General features: G+C 37.4%; 1 protein-coding gene across 1 annotated transcript in view; it reads left to right on the top strand.

The window, feature by feature from the left end:
• LOC150100629 (ubiquitin carboxyl-terminal hydrolase 3-like) overlaps window positions 1–23075 on the top strand; it is a 301152-nt gene that overhangs the window by 97551 nt on the left and 180526 nt on the right. Inside the window, exon 6 of the mRNA XM_090401701.1 lies at window positions 2844–2938. Within this exon, the coding sequence (XP_090257827.1) occupies window positions 2844–2938 (95 nt within the window). The remainder of the gene's footprint in view (window positions 1–2843; window positions 2939–23075) is intronic.

Below are 23075 nucleotides of genomic sequence, written 5' to 3'. Positions count from 1 at the left end.
ATAATAAGTGCTAGGAACCACCAAATTCGATGTTTCTTAAATTGAAAGTGCTCTAGAAAATTCATTGGCCTTTTAACACCCAAGTCCCCCCCCCCCCCACCCGAAATTCACCACCTAATCTGTGCATAAGAACTAGAGCACCTAATTTGATACATAGCTTTCTCTCGTATAACTTAATAAGTGTTCTTTGACTTACCCCGCCACTTGAGTTTTGTTAAGAACCTAGATATGGCTGTCCAGTTTAAACCCTTGTGGTTTTATCTAATCAGCAAACTATCACATCACATTTTATATCTGGTGTCCATTTTATCATAGCTTAAAGCACCACAAGAATGTGCTTGTTTCCTCTACATTTGGTAGGCTGCAACGAAACTCTTGTATATTTTATCTAAATGGTAGTGAGCTGTTGTACGAGGATGGTCTGAAAAGTTCTCGGCCTAGCAATGAAAAAACTAATTTATAATTTCAAAATTATTTTTATTTTTCAACATAATCTCCCTTAAGACTAATATATTTATTCCAGCGATGCTCCACTGCCATTATCCCATCCCTGTAGTGGTTCTCAGTAAGATCTGCAAAATACTCCTCTACAGCTGCAATCACCTCTTGATTTGAAGAAAAATACTGACCAGCGAAAAAGAGTTTTAGTTTTGGGAAGGGTAGAAGTCAGAGGGAGCCCAATCTGGGGAATAAGGTGGATGTTCCAACAATTCATAGTGCAGATCCCTTAATTTTCCCATTGCCAAAACATCTTTGTTGGCAGGTGCATTGTCCTGATAAAAGATGATTTTTTTCTTCTGCAAAGTCTGGTTAAAAGATCGAATAATATTTCCTGGTTATTGTTTTACCCTTTTCAAGATAATAAGCAAATTGCCTTTATCATCTCAAAACACTGATGCCATGACCTTTTCTGCTGATGGAACTGACTTTCTCTTCTTTATCGCTGAACAATCAGCTTCCGTCCACTGTTTTGACTGCTGTTTGGATTCTGGTGTGTAATGGTGAATCCAAGTCTCATCCATAGTAATAAATTGATGTACAAAATCAGTTTTATTCTTGGTAAAATGCTCCAAGCACTGTTCAGAAATTTTCATGCGAGTGAGTTTTTGAGCAAGTGCAGCACCCATCTTGCACAAAACTTTTTCATATACAATCATGCAAAATATCCTACACGTTCTTTTGAAATGCCTATAGTCTCAGCAGTTTCATGCACTTTGACTCGCCAATCATTTAATACCATATCGTGCACTTGATCAATGATTTCTGGTGGTGTTTCACTTTTAGGACGTCCTCCACGTGGATCATCTTCAAAGTTGGTACGGCCATGTTTAAACCGAGCAGCCCATTTTTTAATTGTCAAAAATGAAGGAGAAGTGTGCCTATAAACTTTTATGAACTTCGAATGAATTTCTTTTTGTGTTAAACCTTCATTTACAAAGAATTTTATAACCGCATGATACTCAATTTTATCCATTTCAAGGGATACTGACAACACTTTTGCTTCAGACAGCTGTTTAAAAAAACTACTTGATAAAATGACTTGCAATTTCACATGGATGCTTATGACAGATGTACCAACTTCCAAAAAAAAAAATCTTTTCAGAACTTTTCACGAGAACTTTTCAGACCACCCTTGTATGTTTAATTCTGACAAATTTTTTTTTTTGTGAGATATTTAACCATATTTTTTAGTTTCTAGTTTTAAAACTTCATTAAATTTCTAGTTTTCATTTGGTAATACTTCCCAATGGTTTTTAACATTTAATTGCAGTGATTTGCACAGCATCCAAATCTCTTTCTTTTCTGGGAGTGTGCATAAATAGATCGTTAGTTGGGAGTGGAGTGGATGATACGAAGATAATCAGTAAAACTGAAAATAATGGACATCAGAATGATTGATTTTGTATTTTTCCAATAGTAATTTATTGTTGATAAAATCAGGAAAAAAATAAATCTGCAAATAAGACTTGAAAATGATGGAATTTTGTATGTCAGACTGAAGTTTGAAAAAGATAGATGTTTGGAGGTTAGATGTCATGAAATATATATTCATAGTTGTTTACCAGCTTTCAGTGTCATACCACAAAGATTAGATGAGGCTAACCATCCCATCTAAGGCATGACTTTCCACATTTGTTGTCATACATGTAAAATAAATTTAATAAGTTTAATGGAAGTAAAAAAAGATGCATTTTTATTTTTGCATCATAATTTTCCACTGTCTGCTCAGTTAGCTTAGTGGCTATGTGCTTTGCAACCATATGCCTGGGAAAGGATTATTCTGGGTTCGATTCCCATTGCTGACATGAGGAGCTTAAGGATCTTTCTCAGACATAGCCAAGTTAGCCAGTCTTGGGTGTGGACTGCAGGGTTTTTCTCCCTAGTTTAACTTGGGTTTTTCCTCCTACAAGCAGGTAAACCGGCCCTGTGAACACACACATCTACAGACATAGGACACACTGGGAGGTATAGGGCTAGCCACCTTATCCTCAGGAAGAGTACGGCTTAGAAGAGCTAAGGATAGCCTTGTAGCGGGGCCACTATGCCTAATATGTGAAGGGAAGAAGAATTTTCCACTGAAATATATTTGACTTTTATGCTGTTTCAAGCTTAATGTTTGTTTATTCTAATTATATCAAATAACTTTTTCTTTCTGTTTTTTAGAGTTTACTCTTCATAGATAGCTGTTAAGTTTTATTATTATTATATATTTTTTTAATAATGTTTTCATGCAACTAGTTAAAATTAAAATAATCTTAATTTCAGATCAGTGTTATATTAAGCTGTAATGTATGCATGAACTTATTTTTACTTTGAGTAATTTTTTTTGCTGGTAATTTCAGAATGAAAGAAACAAAAATTTCTGTAAAGCAAAGATATCAGGTTTGCGCAATCTCGGCAACACATGTTTCATGAATGCAGTGTTACAGTCTCTCAGGTAAAGCATTTGTACCTTGCATTTCAATTATGTTAAATTTAGTCTCCTTCCCCCCCTCTTAAAATTTAAATGATCTTATTTCTACACTTCTCCTATTTAGTAAAGAATATTTAATTGATTTTGGAAAGTTCCTAGATTCAGCACTCATCATAGAAATGCTTTAGGAATTTTTTGCAGATGTGGTATCATTGTCTGTTATTAGTCTTCCACCAAGAGTCCACCTAGGTTGGCAACAGTATGAACTCCACAAATTATGAACTCTCATTGGCTGTATTTTGTGATATCATTAGTGTGGAAATTAGTTTACTACTGAAGATTTGGTGCTTTTACTGTTTTCAATGGTGAACTGAAAACAGTATTGATTCTATGCAACTTAGTCTAGGACTTTTCTGCAGTTCATCGTAGCTAGCTGTTATATTACATCATTTCCTTATAATGGTGTTTTCTATAGTGTATATCTACTGTATTTGAAACTTTAGAATGAATGCAAGAAAATAAACTGCATTATGCTGGCCATTACATTTCATAAGTTATGTAACCAAAATTGTCACTTTTGGTGTTGTATTTGTGAGATTTTTCTCTGTATTTTAGCAGAGATCTGACATGATCCACACTTAACAGTAACCGATATATTTGTCAGTCTAAAAGGGGAGGGATCTTGATACCCTCTTGCCAGATAATTGCAGAGAAGTAACATGGATCCAACAGTTACTATCCAAGCCTAGATATGGTATCCCTGTTTACTCATATCTTAACTGTTTCCATATACAATCCTCTTCCCACTAGACATGGTTAATTCTATAAACATTGCCTTCATTTTTTTTTTTTTTTTAAATGGGAAAAGTCTAACAGTCATTAGTATGATTTGCAATAAGATTACCATTATTCTCATGTTTTGTTGATCCACTATAGCAAGCACTGTTATAACATACTCACCCACGTAATAACAGTCTGCTAGAAAGTTCCAAAAAGACCCATAGGCACATTATTTTGCTAAAGGAAATTCACCACACCAAACCCTATAACTATCGTTTATTGTCCCTACCAGTTGCTATAGTGAACATAAGCTATATTTAAATCATTCACGTGGTCGGGTGTGTGTAGCTATATATATACATGGAGCTATATCGATACCTAATTGTTTGCCCAAGTACAGACACCAGAGGATTTGAAAAACTTATTTTCATCTACATCAGTACAAAATTGCATTTCTTGAATTAGAAGAGAATAATCAGCTCTCTCCTTCAATTTCATGATTCATAAACAAAGTAGCATTTCATTTAATAGCAAAGAGAATGATGGTGCCTGAATGGCAAAGAAATGGAGCTAGCTGAGGAATTAGATAAGTACTAGGTTAACTAATATTTAAGGAATTGACAGCGTATACTAGAAATATAGATTAAATAAACTTTAATTTATACTTTCCGATATTTCGGCGAACGTCACATTGCCATCTTCTTGGGAACTTACTACTAAGACACGTGCACACAAGTACTAATAACAGCAAATGAGACTAAAGCTAGAAAGCTAGTGTTTTCCTAAAGTCCTGATGGTGCCCCCTGGTGGGCTATATTGGTAGTTCTTGGCCTTTGGGCTGAAGTTCTTCTGATGAACGTTTCCCAAATTTGGGGCAGTCTCATGCATCCAAATTTGTTGAGGTTTGGCATGTTTCTAAGGGCCGAGGCTGATTCCATGAATAGTCTTTCATACTTGAACTTGCTGCGGTATATTACTGTGGCTTTCTTCCATCTTATTCTGTGGCGAGTATCCAGAGTGTGGTCTGCAAGTCCAGAGTGGCTGTACTGGTGAAATCGGATGCAATCCTAGTGTTCTGAGATTCTGATATTTGCTGTCCTGCCTGTTTGGCCAAAGTAGGACAGTTTACAGCTGCAAGGGCCCTGGTATACACCAGGTAGGTCTAGGGGGAGTGGTTGGTCTTTGGTGGAGCGGATAAGGGATGCCAGTTTTCTATGTGGTCTGTAACAAGTGATCAAGTCATGTTTTTTTAGGATTTTATTGATTTTTTCCGAGGTGCCTCGGATGTAGGGAATGGTGATGGATTTAGAGTAATCTTTATTGTGAAGAGGAGGGGGTGGTGGGTTGTGGATAACTGGGTTAAGTATTTTTTGGATTTTTTGGAGGGGGTAGCCGTTGGCTGAGAAAGTGTCACGGATGTGATTTAGTTCTGTGGTTAGGGCTTGATCATTAGAACAGATTATTTTTGCCCTGTTGAATAATGTTTTAATAACTCCATATTGTTTTGAGAGGGGGGGGGGATTGTTGGTGAATGTATCTGCCTGTATGGGTGGGTTTTCTATAAACTGAGAAAACCAAGGTTCCATCAGGTTGGCGGGTGACTAGTGTGTCTAGGAAGGGGAGGTTATTGTTTTCCTCTTTTTCCAGGGTGAATTTGATTCTAGGGTGTTGGTTGTTTAAGTGTGTTAGGAAGGAGAGGAGTGAATCCGGACCATGTGGCCAAATAGCGAAGACATCATCAACGTAGCAAAGCCATATGGTAGGTTTTTGTGGGGCTGAGTTTAAGGCTTTCTCTTCAAACGTCTCCATGAAGAAGTTGGCCAAGGGTGGGGAAAGTGGTGAACCCATGGCTGTCCCCTCTATCTGTTTGTAGAATTTTTCCTGCCAAACGAAATAGCCTGAGTTCATTGTAAACTGAAATAGGGCTGAGATATCGGGAGGAAATTTAGCTTGGATTAGCTCTAAGGTTTCTTTGAGGGGGACATTCGTGAATAGGGAGGAGACATCAAAACTGACCATTAAGTCATTATGTTGGAGTGTAAGGTTTTCTCTACTGGCTTTGAAGTGGGCTGAGTTTTTTATGTGTGATGGTGTATAGCCAGTATAGTGTGAGAGCGCTTTGGCTAAATGCTTGGCTAGTTTGTAAGTGGGGAAATCAATGCCATCCACTATGGGACGTAATGGCACATTTTCTTTGTGTATTTTTGGGAGCCCATATATGCGGGGGGGTCTAGAGTTATAGGGTTTTAGTCTGTTGGTAATCTCCACAGGCCAAGAAGTGACCTTCTTAAGGAGCCTATGGAGTTTTCTAATTTGTGAGTTGGTGGGATTGTAATCAATGGGGAGGTAAGTGGAACGATCTACTAATAAAGCCTTGAGCTTACCTGTGTAGTCTTTAAGATTGAGTACCACAGTGGCGTTCCCCTTATCCGCTGTGGTGATCACTATTTTTTTGTTTCTCTTCAATTCTTGTAGTGCCTTGTATTCACTAATGGATATGTTGGATTTTGGAGGTTTTGCTTTATTGAGAACACAGGCTACATCCAATCTAATATCGTTGGCGATGAGGTTTGGAAGTTGGCGAATCCCGCGTTCAATTTGGATCATTAATTCCTCGGCTGGTAATTTCTTAGGAGCAATGGCGAAGTTGTGACCACGTGACAGAGCGTGGAGTGCTTCTGGCTTTAAGGTAGCTGACGAAAGGTTAACAACAGTGTTGGTTTGTAGTTTAGGTTTGGACGCCGAGTTCTTTATTAATTTATCAAACTTGTTGATATGTCGGCTCCGTACTCGTTCAAATTCTTTTTTAGCTGCCGTACACGAGACGTCATGTAGGATCGACCAAAGCTCGTGATTCAGCGTAAGTGAAAGCTCATTTTCTAGCGTTGAAATAGCTCTGTTTATGTCGGCTAGGGAACCGCGTGCAGCGGTAATTTGCTCCCGAAGTAATGCCTGGCTAGCGCAGTTGTAAATACGGAGAGCTTTCTGTGAGATGAAGCAGTGTTTAAATTTAACACAGTTCAGGATGACATGATTATCCCGGCAGCGTTTTAGGAATGCCAGATGGTTAAGTTGTCTGGATAATTTCAGCTTCAGTTTGCCGTAATGGCGGGCCTTGCGTGCGAAGAGATCTCCGTGGATGATCATTATTCTTGTTGAGAGGCTTATACGCTGGTTAAACATGATAACTAATATTTAAGGAATTGACAGCGTATACTAGAAATATAGATTAAATAAACTTTAATTTATACTTTCCGATATTTCGGCGAACATCACGTTGCCATCTTCTTGGGAACTTACTACTAAGACACGTGCACACAAGAACTAATAACAGCAAATGAGACTAAAGCTTGTATGCACGTGTCTTAGTAGTAAGTTCCCAAGAAGATGGCAACGTGACGTTCGCCGAAAAAAAAGCAAAACCTCCACAATCCAACATATCCATTAGTGAATACAAGCCACTACAAGAATTGAAGAGAAACAAAAAAATAGTGATCACCAAAGCGGATAAGGGGAACACCACATCTTAAAGACTACACAGGTAAGCTCAAGGCTTTATTATTAGATCGTTCCACTTACCTCCCCATTGATTACAATCCCACCAACTCACAAATTAGAAAACTCCATAGGCTCCTTAGGAAGGTCACTTCTTGGCCTGTGGAGATTACCAACAGACTAAAACCCTATAACTCTAGACCCCCCCCCCCCCCCCCCGCATATATGGGCTCCCAAAAATACACAAAGAAAATGTGCCATTACGTCCCATAGTGGATGACATTGATTTCCCCACTTACAAACTAGCCAAGCATTTAGCCAAAGCGCTCTCACACTATACTGGCAATACACCATCACACATAAAAAAACTCAGCCCACTTCAAAGCCAGTATAGAAAACCTTACACTCCAACATAATGACATAATGGTCAGTTTTGATGTCTCCTCCCTATTCACGAATGTCCCCCTCAAAGAAACCTTAGAGCTAATCCAAGCTAAATTTCCTCCCGATATCTCAGCCCTATTTCAGTTTACAATGAACTCAGGCTATTTCGTTTGGCAGGAAAAATTCTACAAACAGATAGAGGGGACAGCCATGGGTTCACCACTTTCCCCACCCTTGGCCAACTTCTTCATGGAGACGTTTGAAGAGAAAGCCTTAAACTCAGCCCCACAAAAACCTACCATATGGCTTTGCTACGTTGATGATGTCTTCGCTATTTGGCCACATGGCCCGGATTCACTCCTCTCCTTCCTAACACACTTAAACAACCAACACCCTAGAATCAAATTCACCCTGGAAAAAGAGGTAAACAATAACCTCCCCTTCCTAGACACACTAGTCACCCACCAACCTGATGGAACCTTGGTTTTCTCAGTTTATAGAAAACCCACCCATACAGGCAGATACATTCACCAACAATCTCCCCCCCCCCTCCCCCCCTCACAACAATATGGAGTTATTAAAACATTATTCAACAGGGCAAAAATAATCTGTTCTAATGATCAAGCCCTAACCACTGAACTAAATCACATCCGTGACACTTTCTCAGCCAACGGCTACCCCCTCCAAAAAATCCAAAAAATACTTAACCCAGTTATCCACAACCCACCACCCCCTACCCTTCACAATAAAGATTACTCTAAATCCATCACCATTCCCTACATCCGAGGCACCTCGGAAAAAATCAATAAAATCCTAAAAAAAACATGACTTGACCACTTGTTACAGACCACATAGAAAACTGGCATCCCTTATCCACTCCACCAAAGACCAACCACTCTCCCTAGACCTACCTGGTGTATACTAGGTCCCTTGCAGCTGTAAACTGTCCTACTTTAGCCAAACAGGCAGGACAGCAAATATCAGAATCTCAGAGCACAAGGATTACATCCGATTTCACCAGTACAGCCACTCTGGGCTTGCAGACCACGCCCCGGATACTCGCCAAAGAATAAAATGGAAGAAAGCCACAGTAATACACCGCAGCAAGTTCAAGTATGAAAGACTATTCATGGAATCAGCCTCGGCCCTTAGAAACATGCCAAACCTCAACAAATTTGGATGCATGAGACTGCCCCAAATTTGGGAAACGTTCATCAGAAGAACTTCAGCCCAAAGGCCAAGAACTACCAATATAGCCCGCCAAAGGGCACCATCAGGACTTTAGGAAAATGCTAGCTTCCTAGCTTTAGTCTCATTTGCTGTTATTAGTACTTGTGTGCACGTGTCTTAGTAGTAAGTTCCCAAGAAGATGGCAACGTGACGTTCGCTGAAATATTGGAAAGTATAAATTAAAGTTTATTTAATCTTTTTTTCTAGTATACGCTGTCGATTCCTTAAATATTAGTTATCATGTTTAACCAGCGTATAAGCCTCTCAACAAGAATAAGATAAGTACCAGATCGACATAATAGGGGTCACTGAAACAAAAAAGACCAAAACTGGTGAGATCTTTCTGAGCAATAAATACAAAATGTTATATTCAGGCAATGACAATCAAGGAAAACAAGGAGTAGCCATAGTATTCAACACAAAATACGAGGCTAATCTTCTTGAATGGCAGTCAGTCTCAAGCAGAGTAATGTGGGCAAATATGAGAATGGGGAACTGGACAATGAGACTTATTTGTGCCTATGGTCCCACAGAAGTTTCTACTAAGGTAGAAGTGGAGGAATTTTTTGAGGCTTTAGAAAAAGCAACTGACACAATGAAAAAGGAAAAGTTAGTCCTTGTTGGGGATCTAAATAGCAGAGTAAGAAATGATTGTGAGACATATAAAAAATATTTTGGGAAAATTTGGAGAAAAGAGCAAAGTTAATAATAATGGCAAATATCTGTTGGATTTCTGCTCAGGACATGGACTGGTTATTACTAACAATATGTTCCAACATAAAAATGTGCACAAATTCACATGGAGAGAAGAGGCTAGGAATAAGAAAAGTCTCATTGACTAAGTTATTGTTGATAGTGATGTTTTCTCCCTGGTGCAGGACACCAGAGTGTACAGAGGATTTGAAATTGGAAGTGATCACTATTTAGTCTTGAGTAGGATAAAATTGAATTTCATATTGAAAAGAATAACATGTAAGAAAGTTTTAAAGCGAATAAAAGTTGAGCAGCTCTCAGATGTGAACTGTAGACTAAAATACAGAAATATTATTGAAAAGAAAATGAAAGAGTTTGAGAACAGGAATCAAATCTTGGAGATTCAGTGGCAAACTCTGAAGAAAACATCGATTGATTCTGCCAGAGAGGCATGTGGTGAGGTTGTGTGCAAGGATAAAAAAAATCAGAACTCCCTGGTGGACACAGGAAGTTAAAGAGGCAGTGAAGGAAAAGAAGAAAGCATATCAAAAGTTCCTGGCAAATAAGTCAGCTTTTACTCTTACAGAATACAGAGACAAATGTAAGAAAGCTAAACAGTGTGTAAAACTAGCTGAACAAAAGTCATGGGAGGACTTTGGCAAGAATATAGAAAATAAATATCAAGAAGGTGGCAAAATATTCTGGAGGTTATTGAAGAAGCTTAGGAATGGAGGAAAGAGTGCTGTAAAAGGAGTTAGAGATGATAAAGGTGACATGAAAACGGGAGAAAAAGATATCCTTTAAGTATGGAGTAATTACTTTGAAAAACTGCTAAATGAAACAAGCAGTGATGACAGCACAGTGATAAAAAAACACTGACCATGCATGCAGTCAGGAATACATATCCATATTTGAAGTAGAAAAGGCCATCAAGGGCTTGAAATGTGGAAAGGCAGCAGGAGTAGATGATATTCGACCAGAAATGCTTAAGTATGGTGGTATAAAAGTCTTACAGTGGCTGCACTGCATAGTTCAGAAAGCCTGGACAGAGGGACGAATTTCCCGATGACTGGAGTAGAGCTCTCATAGTACCCATATATAAAAAGGGAAATAAAACTGAATGTGAGAATTATAGAGGTATTTCCCTACTGAGTGTTCCTGGCAAGATCTATGCAAGTATACTTGAGAAACGGTTGAGAAGAATTGTGGAAGAAAAGCTTGGTGAAGAACAAGCTGGATTCAGGCCAAATAGAGGCTGTCAGGATCAGATCTTCACTTTACGACAAATAGTCGAGAAAGCATAGGAATACAACAAAGATCTGTATTTAAGTTTTGTCGATTTGGAAAAGGCATATGACAAGGTGCCAAGAGAGAAGCTATTCAATACGCTGCAGTTATATGGTGTGAATGGGGCAATTATATCAAGCAATACTTAGTCTTTATTTGAGTTGTAAGTCAGTAGTTAGAATTGAAGGAAGTACGGGAAGATGGTTTAATGTTAAATCTGGTGTGAGACAAGGATGTACATTATCCCCTCTGTTATTCATTATCTATATCGATCACATTATGAAGGAATGTGGTATTAAACCTGATATCAAAATTGGAGATGTTAATGTCAGCTTTATGTGGATGATGTTATACTTCTAAATAAATCTGCTACAAGTCTGCAAGATTCTCTGACTAAATTGAATAGCTGTTGTAATAGAGATGGTATGATGGTCAGCAATAAAAAGACAAAGACAATGAAAATAGGCAGAATCATTGAAAATGTCAACTGTGTTGTGAATGGAGAACCTCTGGAACAAGTAAAACAATTCAGCTACTTAGGCACGATTTTTACTGAAGATGGTAAATTAAATATAGAAATAGACAACAGAATCAGCAAAGCTGGTATGGTGGGAAGTCAATTGAATAAATTCATATGGAATAAGAAAGAAATTAGTCGGAACACTAAATTAGCTGTATACAAGACAGTGTTCAAACCAGTTTTAACCTATGGATCTGAGAGCTGGGTCAGAAATAAAACACTTGACCAAAGACTAGAGACCGCATATATGAGAGTCCTGAGAAAGATTAGAGGCGTGAACAGATGGCATCAATGGCAATATCATATTAAAAATGAGGATATTAGGAAAGAACTTGACATTGTCAGCATCCAGGAATGCGTTAGCAGAGCTAATATCAGGTGGTATGGTCACTTAAATAGAATGGGAGAGGAAAGATTAGCAAAACAAGTGTTCTCTGCCAGGTTGGCAGCAAAACGACCCAGAGGAAGACCAAGATATAGGTGGATTGATACGGTACAAAGTGCCTTAGACGATAGAAATATAAGATCTGATAATGTTGGAGTCTTGACAAGTAATAGACTGATTTGGAGGAAAATTGTAGATAGGAAGTTATTAATGATGTAATTTTTTTATGTAGTACTGTCATATCCTGTACACCCCTTGAGGGTACATGGCAGGAATTTGATGATGATGATGAGAATGATGGTGAACTCACTATAACTTTACTATCTTCAAGTCCAATCCACTTTCTCTTACTTTAGCTGATAATTCTGTGTCATAAGCGCAAATCATAAACCTATCATTGTGTATATTATGTTGAAGGAAACACAGTAGAAGAATTTGGTTGTGAGTAGTCATGGTGAATTTGATCTTTTATACAAACATCTTTGTAGTGCAATTTGAAAATACATGAAAGAAGTTATTTGTAGATCACAGCTGCAATTATGTGAAGCACAGTTTGAATGCAATATCTCTGACCTGATTGCATGTTGTGGGAAATCACATGTGTATGAGCTCTTGCCTGCATGCAGTATTTGCAAGAAACTTTCCATATTTAACTTAGAGATGTACACTCATGAGCAGTTGAATTAAAGATACCTGCCTAGTAGTGGGTAGCATCCCCTTTCACCTTGATGACGGCGGCGATGCGGCATGGCGTGAACTCAACAAGGCACCAGAAGTGTTGGGGAGCCAAACTTATCCATGACCGCTGCACAGCCTCCCACAATGCACGGAGAAGGGTCCAGGGCACATATCTCTCTCTCGGCAGCATCCCAGATGTGTTCAATAGGATTGAGATCAGGGGACCTTGGGGGGCCAGCCAAGCATCCTCATGTCCATGGAGAGTTCATTCACCCACTCAGCTACAATTCGGGAGTGGTGGGCCGATGCATTGCCTTGCTGTAGGTACAGGTCTCCTGCAGGGTGCTGTAGGTGCAGAAATGGGTGCACATGATCTGATAGCAGGGCCCTGTATCATTCGCCAGTGAGGGACGATGGTAGATGTACTAGGGGGACCCATTTCATCCCACGTAAAGTCCCCACCACATGGCCTGAACTGTACCCTGCCATCGTCATGTACCTCGACTCATCAGTCCAGACGACCTTTTTCCATGCGTCAAGGGTCCAATGGCGATGTTCCTGCACCCATGCTAATCATTGCACCTTGTGACATGCGGTGAGCAGAGGTACCCCATAGCGAGGAGATGGTTCTGGATGGTGTGGCTGCTCACACGTTGTTGTTCAGCATTGAATTGGTAATTGATCTGCGACACTGTGGCCCGTCTATCCTCTGTTATCATCCGAGATAGCCGACAGCGCCCCTGTCATCGACTCGTTGTACACCGTGGCAGTTTTCCCTGGCAGCGGTGGTTTTACCTGATTCCATGTACTCACAGTATACTCTTGACACAGTAGCCCGTGAAAAGCCCAGTGCCTGCATGACTTCAGAGATGGAGTTCCCCATACGTCTGGCCGCAATCTAATTCGCTGAGATCTTCGGTCTTTCCCATTCTGTGCTCGACTATTACTCAGATGGTCAGTACAAGGTCTGACGACATCCCCGTCATGCAGCACGTGGCACTATTCCATTCGCCGGGGAGACCACTGAACCACATTTCGCCAACACAGCAGGTACCTCTAATTCAACTGCTCATGAGTGTATTATGGACTACAGCAGTCATACTCTCTTGTTAGTACCCTAATTAGGATTCAAGACTTGTTTTGAATCATGAATTCAAATCAAGGATCCACTTTTCATCCAACAGGCTGTGCATTTGAATTTCACTAGCATGGATGTATGTGGTTATCTTCATATGGGAAATGAATTTCTTCATGTGCTGTGAGACCACTCACCCACTTATTTGGAAGCTTGAAGTGTCTTGAAAAAGTTACGTGTGCCAACTGTAGAGTAGGTTTCTGGACCAGGTAAAAATGAATAAGACATCATCAATTTCGTGACATGTACCTTCAAGGGGTGTTCAGGTTACAATGACAGCACTACATAAGTTTACATTATTATTAATCTCCTATCAACAATTTTCTTCCAATTCAATCTATTACTTGTGAGCACTCCGACTGAATCCAGCCACCTAGACCTTGGTCTTCCTTTGGATCTCTTTCCTGCAATCTTGACATCAAGCACATGTTTTTCTAACCTTTCTTCACCCATTCTATTTAAGTGGCCAATACCACCTTAGGTCAGCTGTGCTTATACATTCTTCTTGAATGCTAACGATGTCAGATTCTTATCTAATACCTTCATTTTAATATGATTCTGCCATTGATGCGATTGGTTCACTCCCCTAATTTTTCTTAGAACTCTGACTGGTCTCTAGTCTTTGATCAAGTGCTTTATTTCTAACCCAAATCCCAGATCCATAAGTTAAAATTGTTTTGAACACAGTCTTGTATATTAATAGTTTGTTGTTTTGGCTAATTTCTCTCTTATTCCATATTAATTTATTCAGCTGGCTACCTACCATACCATCTTTGCTTATTCAGTTGTCTAATTCCAGATTTAACCTACCATCTTCACTAAAAACTGTGCACAGACTGATTTCGACATTTATTGAGATCTCCTCAGTAGGAGCCACACCCAGAAGAGATACAAAGGTTTAAGTAATGCAGAAGTTATGTTTCCTATACATGTTTAGTGAAAAGGTGTATTACCTTCTTATTAAAATAAGAAAAGTATTATGTTAACTTAGTATTAAGAGACAGAATTAAAACAGGTATGATACTATTAGTTAATTACTAAGGTGTTATATTTGGGCAATAGTAATCAAGAAAAGTAAGGACTAGTGATAATATTCAACACTGTGCAGAGCTTAGCTTCTTGAATTGGTAGACAATTTCAAATGAACTGGGAAAATTTTAAAATGAGAAATTAGACGTTGAGGCTTATTTGATCCTGTGGTCCCACAAGCTGGTTTTCATGGAGATTTGAATTGCAGAGTAGGAAATTAATACCAGATATGGTTTGGGGAAAAGTGAAAAGCTAATAATGGTATAAATGTTGGATTTCTGTTCAGGACGTGGGCTAGTCGTTATACTAAGCCTGTTCAGACATAAAGATAGATACAAATGCACTTACAGAGAACACAAGAAATGAAGTCTTAGGTTGATGACTTATTTCTTGTATTTCGTATTGTTGTTGATAATGATATCTTCACTGAGGTTCAGGGTAGTACGAGAGTATACAGGAATTTGAAATGATATCTAATCATCTTTTAGTTTTAAAACTAATTTAGAAAAATAATATTATATTGAAAAGAAAAATGTGAAGTTTTAAAGAATATTAAGCAGCTTTCAGTGGGGAACTATAGATTCAAATAAAAAATATTATTTTTGAAAAAGGAGTTTGTAAACAGGAATCAAACCCCACAGTCCCAATAGCAAAATCTCAGAATACTGATTCTAATATTAGACAGTGAGGCATGTTATCTTGTCTGCAAAGGGAAAGGTCCACCAATGGATCTGAGAGCTGGGTTAGAAATAAAACTCTTGACCAAAGACTAGAGACTGCAGATATGAGAGTCCTGAGAAAGATTAGGAGCATGAACAGATGGCATCAGTGGGAATATTATATTAAAAACAAGGATATTAGGAAAGAACTTGACATTGTCAGCATCCAGGAATCCATTAGCAGAGCTAATCTCATGTGGTATGGTCACTTAAACAGAATGGTGGACTTAAGTTATAGTCAAACTTCACAGTGGACTTAAGATGTTATATTCAAAATAATGTAAGTTATGGGACAAGTAAATTAGCAAGTTCCTTCAAGGGAAAAAAAATAATAATAAGAGCAATGTAAGACACCTGTCTTGAAGTTATGGGAAGACTTTGGCCAGACTATATATAGAACATAAATATCGTGAAGGTGAGAAACTTTTGAATAATAAAAATTTTGAAGAAATAAAAGCTTATAAATTGAAAAGTGTGCAAAAGGAATCAGATGATACACATAATATTAAAATTTAAGACTTACCGTATTTGTCGGCGTATAAGACGCACAACCTTTTTCGTACAAATTTTTTAGGAAAAAAACTTTATCACTGAATATTATAATGAATTTACAGTATTTCAAATATAAAGTAATAAGTAGGTCTCCTTTCAATAAATACCTAATCTAACTAGGAAAGAGTACCCACCTTTTAATCTTCTTCATCAAAACCCAGAAATTCATCTCCAGAGCTAAATGAAGAGACACTTGAAACCTCTTGTAAATCAGAATCTGAGTCCTCATACAACAAATTGTCCTCTCTACCATCCAGTGCATTACTAATGCCACACTTCTTGAATGATTTAACAGCTGTTTCAGTTTTCACAGCATCTCATGAAGCTTTGACCCACTCACAAACTTGCAAAATGCTAGGCTTCTTCCTGATGGTGTAACCTCAAAATCTGAAGACTGCATCCAGCAGTCTTCTGGATGCAGTGTTCCACTTCTCCTTCATAAATCATGTAATTTCAGGAGTTAGACCTCCTGGAATTACAGCTAACTGAGTTTTCAATTCCTTGGGTTTATTTTTGACATCTTCTGTTCTGTTAAAGATACCAAGCTATTTTAAACCTGGTTTTACTCCATTTCCCAAGTAAGCAAACAGACAAACAAGTCAAGTTTGCATCTGCAAGTGTTGCAGGTCTAGCTGACCCTGCACATAGTGCAAGACCAAGGCAACTCATGGTAAAAGTAGAATAAGCTCTGATCACTGATCTTAATATTTACCCTTAATGCAAAGCACATCTCCTGGAGGAGATGTATGATGCTTTGTATTAAAGGGGCCACTACCCAGACTGGTTTCGACCTTTATTGAGGTCTCATCAGTGGGAGCCAGGCTAGAAATACCAAGATTTTAGTAATACACAGCTTATAAGTATTTTACCAGAACAAGTTACCATGAGGTGTTTTAACCTTATTAAATAAAAATCTCAGGAGAAGATATAAATGTAGAAAGTATTTTACCTTGGGTATAATAAATGTTAAAGATACCAAGCTATTTTAAACCTGGTTTTACTCCATTTCCCAAGTAAGCAAACAGACAAACAAGTCAAGTTTGTGCCTGCAAGTGTTGCAAGTCTAGCTGACCCTGCATGTAGTTCAAGACCAAGGCAACTCATGGTAAAAGTAGAATAAGCTCTGATCACTAATCTTAATATTTACCCTTAATGTAAAGTACATCTCCTGATATTCAGGGTCAGCTAGACTTGCAACGCTTGCAGGCATAAACTTGACTTGTTTGTCTGTTTGCTTACTTGGGAAATAGAGTAAAACCAGGTTTAAAATAGCTTGGTATCTTTAACATTTATTATACTCAAGGTAAAATACTTTCCACATTTATATCTCCTCCTGAGATTTTTATTTAATAAGGTTAAAACAGCTTATGGTAACTTGTTCTGGTAAAATGCATATGACAAGGTGCCAAAAGAGAAGCTATTCAAAAACACTAGAGTTATATGGTGTCAATGGGGCATTATATCAAGCAATACTTGGTTTTTATTTCAGTTGTAAGTCTGCAGTTAGAATTGAAGGAAGTACAGGAAGATGGTTTAATGTTAAATCTGGTGTGAGACAAGGATGTACATTATCCCCTCTGTTGTTCATTATCTATAGGGATCACATTGTGAGCTCTTTGCTTTATGCGGATGATGTTATACCTCTAAATAAATCCACTGCAAGTCTGCAAGATTCCCTGACTAAATTGAATAACTGTTGTAATAGATATGGTATGAAGGTCAGCATTAAAAAGACAAAGACAATAAAAATAGGCAGAAGCAGTTGAAAATATCAACTGCACGGTGAATGGAGAACCTATAGAACAAGTAAAACCTTTCAGCTACTTAGGCACGATTTTTAGTGAAGATGGAAATAGACAACAGAATTAACAAAGCTGGTATGGTAGGAAGTCAACTGAATAAATTTATATGGAATAAGAGAGAAATTAGCCAAAACACTTAATTAGCTGTATATAAGATAGTTTTCAAACCAGTTTTAACTTATGGATCTGAGAGCTGGGTTAGAAATAAAACTCTTGACCAAAGACTAGAGACTGCAGATATGAGAGTCCTGAGAAAGATTAGGGGCATGAACAGATGGCATCAGTGGCGATATCATATTAAAAACAAGGATATTAGGAAAGAACTTGACATTGTCAGCATCAGAATGCATTAGCAGAGCTAATCTCATTTGGTATGGTCACTTAAACAGAATAGGCAAGGAAAGATTAGCAAAACAAGTGTTCTCGGCCAGGTTGGCAGGAAAAAGACCCAGAGTAAGACCAAAATATAGGTGAATTGATATGGTGAAAAGTGCCTTAAAAGATAGAAATATGAGATCTGACAATGTTGAAGCCTTGACAGGTAATAGATTGATTTGGAGGAAAATTGTAGCTAGCAAGTTGTAAATGTGTAAATTTTTCATGTAGTACTATCATATCTTGTACACCCCTTGAGGGTATATCAGGAATTTGATGATGATGAAGAAATTGTGGTATGAAGAACAGCAATAAGATGAAAATTATTCAAAATGAAAATCATCAGCTGTATTCTCGTTGGAAACAAATAGGAAAACAAATAAGGTACTTCAGCTATTTAGCTATAATGCAAATGAAATTTGAATGAATGGAATATGTAATAAAAGAGAAATAAGCCAAAACACTAGCAATGTAAGATAAGTGTTCAAATCAATTTTAATTTGTAGATCTGAGTGTTGGGTTAGAAATAAAATAGTTGATAAAAGGCCAGACACCTTAGACGTGAAGTTCCGAAAAAAAAGAAAGGAATGAACATGGTGACAAAATCCTATAAAAAAAATGAAGATATTAGGAAGGAAAAGAACATGACGATCTTTGTGCACAGCTAATCTAACATGTTGCAGTCATTCACCTAACAGGGAGGAAATGCTAACAAAACAGTGTTAGGTGTCATGAGGACAAAAAAGGTCTCAGGGGAAGATCTAGGTGGAAGGATGCAATTAATAGTGTTTCATAAGACAAAAGTATAAGATTGACATTTTGAGAGCCCTGAAAATTAGCAAGATTAATTTGGATTAATCACATTAATAATAGTATGTAATACAATGTAATAGTATCCCGGGGACTGCTTGATGATATTGTCCTCGTAATATACTCCAGTGTCATTATAGTATTGTCAATTTGTTTGAATGACTGATGTAAATAATGCATTGCTGTCATTTGTCTGTTGGAATGCCATAGCTTGTTTGGCAGCGATTGCCCTTTGGTTGACAAGACCAAAAGGCATCATTATCAAGACTAATCAGTCATTAATGACATTTGAAAATACTCTAGGATGAAAAACTTAGGAATCAATGAAAAAGTTACATAATCTGAAAATAGCAATCCTTGTTATCACTCATATTTAATATCTATATAGATTAAATAGTAAAGAAATGGAAATAAAATAAAAATATAAAACATGTATAGTTTCATGATCCAGTATTTAAACTGGATCATGAAACTATACATGATACCATTTTGTTTGCAGATGACCAAATAATCATAGCAAGAAGTGAACTCCAGAGATTAATATACTCCTTAAACATTGCTAAAAAAATTTGGAATGCAAAAATCAACAGCAGAACAAAAATCATACTTTTAATGGATCATCTTCAGTCAGAAGTGAAATCAATCATGATTGAAAATAAAATTTTAGAACAAATTAACTGCTTCAAATTCCTCACGTGTTGTATCATATACAAATGAAACTGACATTGATATTAAAATTTCAAACTTCCTAAAGATAACAGAGATGATCAATAATGTTTTCCAACCTAATCAAGTTCAAAAGCATACAAGAATAAGAGTTTATAAAGTTTTGGCAAGATCCTTTTATTTACTGCTTGGAAGTGAATTATGAACTATAAAAACGACTGCTAAAAAATAGAAATTGGCTATAATCTCTGGGACAAAAAAAAAAAAAAAGCATAGAAATATGTAAAGAACTAAAAATTGACTCCGCATTGAACATAGCATACAAATATTAAAAGAGTGGACAGTTCAAGACTACCCTGGAAGATACCACATCATTCAAAAATTGTGGAGACAACTACCGTGTTAGAGCAAAACTTTAATTTGATATAAACCAAAATGAACACTCGACATTTCGACCTTCATATCAAGGTCATCATCTGGAGCATACACATATATTCAGAGAAACAAGCTGCACTACAATCTACATAGTTTACTAAAGTTACTGATCAAATGTTACAACAATTATTGGCCTGACCTCTGGTGAAAAAAAAAAACTTTACTACATCAAAGCTAGTCTTATTATCTATTAGGTTACAAAATTAAATTGGTCTGGAGAGCAGCATGTTTATATATATATATAAATAAAAAACTGTGATTATACATATAAATTTCGACCAATTGGTATGGAATAGTTTCCAATAAAAGCTGAAAATTGTTTCAAGTCCTAAAGTATGCTAGATACTAAGTAGGCTGAATATGTGCCATCCAAATTCTTGGAATTTTTATGCCACTATTATTGTTGAGATTAGGGTGGTTAATCAGAATTTCACAGGCTTCTTTAAATTTTCTTTCATACCAGGTTTTTGTATGATGTAAAGAGCAGGTACTTTTCCAATCAATTGGTGTAGGGTGTTGAGAGCATGATCTGAGAGGCCTGCTTCACCAAAATTGTCATATTTAATGTCTTTTGTGTTCTTTTTTACGTATAGGGATTGTACTTCCAGTTTCACCAATATGAGGTAAGTTACAGGTGCAGTAGATGCAATAAACTCCAGGATGTGCCAATGGGAGGAGAGGAACCTTAGAGGAGTTGAATATGTTTTTTAATTTTATAGCTGGTTTAAAAGTGACATTGAGATTATAATGGTGTAGGATTCTATTGATTTTTTCTGATAACTTTTAATGTATGGGATGGCTATGGTTTTACTGTAATCTATATTCTTTTTTGATGAAGTTTTATGAAGAACTTTATTAATGGTATTTTTGTTATAGCCATTATTTATAAATGTGTTGCTAATAATCTTTAATTCTTGTTTAAGAGCTTGTCGATTAGAGCAAATTGTTAGAGCTCTGTTTTTTAAGGATATTAAACTCCAAATTTTTGTGATTGGTGGTGACATGAGTTTATATATTGGGCAGTATGTATCGGTTTGCGGTAAATCATGAAGGATAGACTGCCTGAAGGAAGACGTGGGACCAGTGTATCCAGCAATGGGAGCGAGTTCTGATTTTCAATTTCGATAGTAAATTGTATGCGTTCACGTTTGTTCAGGTGGCAGAGGAATGTGTTTAAAGTTTATTGACCGTGTGGCCAGATAACGAAAACATCGTCAACATATCTAAGCCACAATATAGGTTTTAGAGTAAAGGAATCGAGAGCACTTTGCTCAAAAGCTTCCATATAAAAGTTAGCAATTGGGGGTGATAGTGGTGAGCCCATGGCCACACCTTCTTTTTGTAGGTAAAATTTATTTTGCCACGTGAAGTAACTGGAACGTAGTACTTGGACAAAGAGGGCCGTAATGTTGGGCAGAAATTTGTTCTGTAGGAGAAGAATTGTGTCACCGATTGGGATATTTGTGGAAAAGGCAGAAATGTCAAAACTGACTAATAAATCATCTTTGCCGAGTGTTATGTTTTTAATTTTGTTTATAAAATGTTGTGTGTTCTTTATTTGGAGGGGAAATGACCTACTAACTCCTTGAGTGTTGACGCTAATTTCTTGGCTAGATGATAATTAGGGCTATCTATTTCTTCAATTATCAGCCGAAGTGGAATGCTTTGTTTGTGTACTTTAGGAACACCATATATTCTGGGAGAACGGGCGTAATGGGGTATAAGTTTTTTCATAGTATCTGAAGGCCAAGAGGTGATGGACTGAAATAATTTTTCAGTTTTTTTTCTTTATTCTGTTAGTTGGATTATAGTTTACAAGCTGATAGGTGCTGTTATCAGAGATTAGTTGATTCATGTGATGAATGTAAGTTGATACAGAACACAAAAGACACGTTAAATATAACAGTTTTGGTGAAGCAGGCCTCTCAGATCACGCTCTCAACACCCTACACTAATTGATTGGAAAAGTACCTGCTCTTTACATCATACAAAAACCTGTGTTATGAAAGAAAATTTAAAGAAGCCTATGAAATCCTGATTAACCACCCTAATCTCAACAATAATGGTGGAATAAAAATTCCAAGAATTTGGATGGCACATATTCAGCCTACTTAGTATGTAGCTTTAGGACTTTAAGCAATTTTCAGCTTTTATTAGAACGTATTCCATACCAATTGGTTGAAATTTATATGTATAATCACAGTTTATATATATATACAGGGTGTTCGGGATAAATTTGACATATTTATAATTAATTATATTTTTCCGTAAGTTACATGTATTAACACACACTTCTCTTCATTTAAAAGTTTGGACCCTTCTTCATTCATATACAAGATGTCAGAAAGGATGGATAGCTGGAACCCACCTGAATCATGGAAGAGAATAACTTGTATCATGATGATTCGTGCCCGCCATCAAAATAAGGATATTACGACTGCTGCCCAATGCTCCCTGAATACAGTAAAAACAATCAGGCATGAACTAGAGACTTGCAATGGTGACTACGAGGATGTAGCAAGAAGAAAGATCCCTAGCAGACGATCTGATTGCGTTCGTACAGCAGAATTCCTCGCAAATCTGCAGGAACAGGTGTTGAAGAACCCTGGCATTGGAATTCGGGCTTTGTTCGTGGAGTTGCTAACTGTAGTCAAGCCCTGGATAACAAGGGTAGCCAATGGTAGGCCGTATGTATGGCAGCAGGATTCGGCCCCTTGCCACACCTCTGGGAAAAGTCAAAAATGGTTGTCTGAAAATTTCTACGACTTCACCAGTCCAAATGTTTGGCCTCCAAACTCCCCAGACCTTAACCCCATGGATTATTTTGTATGGGGCGCAGTTGAAAAAGACACCAATCGCACTTCCAGTAATACAAAAGCCCAGTTAATGGATAAAATTAAAACAGTTTTTGCGGCCCTTCCCAGGGAGACTGTAGCATCAGCTTGTTCGAGGTTCCGAAGCAGAATTGAAGCTGTGATCGATGCTAATGGTGGTTATTTTGAGTAAATCTTGTTGATAGTATTGTAATTAACTCTGCCTGTAATGTTTTTTTGTCAATTCATTAAATTTAATAGATACAAAGAAGATTTTCTTTTTCCTTACGAAACTGTCAAATTTATCCCGAACACCCTGTATATATATATATATATATATATATATATATATATATATACCCCCGATGCCTAG

The sequence above is a fragment of the Typopeltis vanoorti genome, chromosome 12, assembly GCF_054136105.1.
Source record: "Typopeltis vanoorti isolate ZY-2024b chromosome 12, IOZ_Tvanoo_1.0, whole genome shotgun sequence".
In the NCBI taxonomy this organism is placed as follows: Eukaryota; Metazoa; Arthropoda; class Arachnida; order Uropygi; family Thelyphonidae; genus Typopeltis; species Typopeltis vanoorti.
The sequence above is the reverse complement of the archived record's forward strand: the minus strand, read 5'-3'. Positions and strand labels throughout refer to the sequence as shown.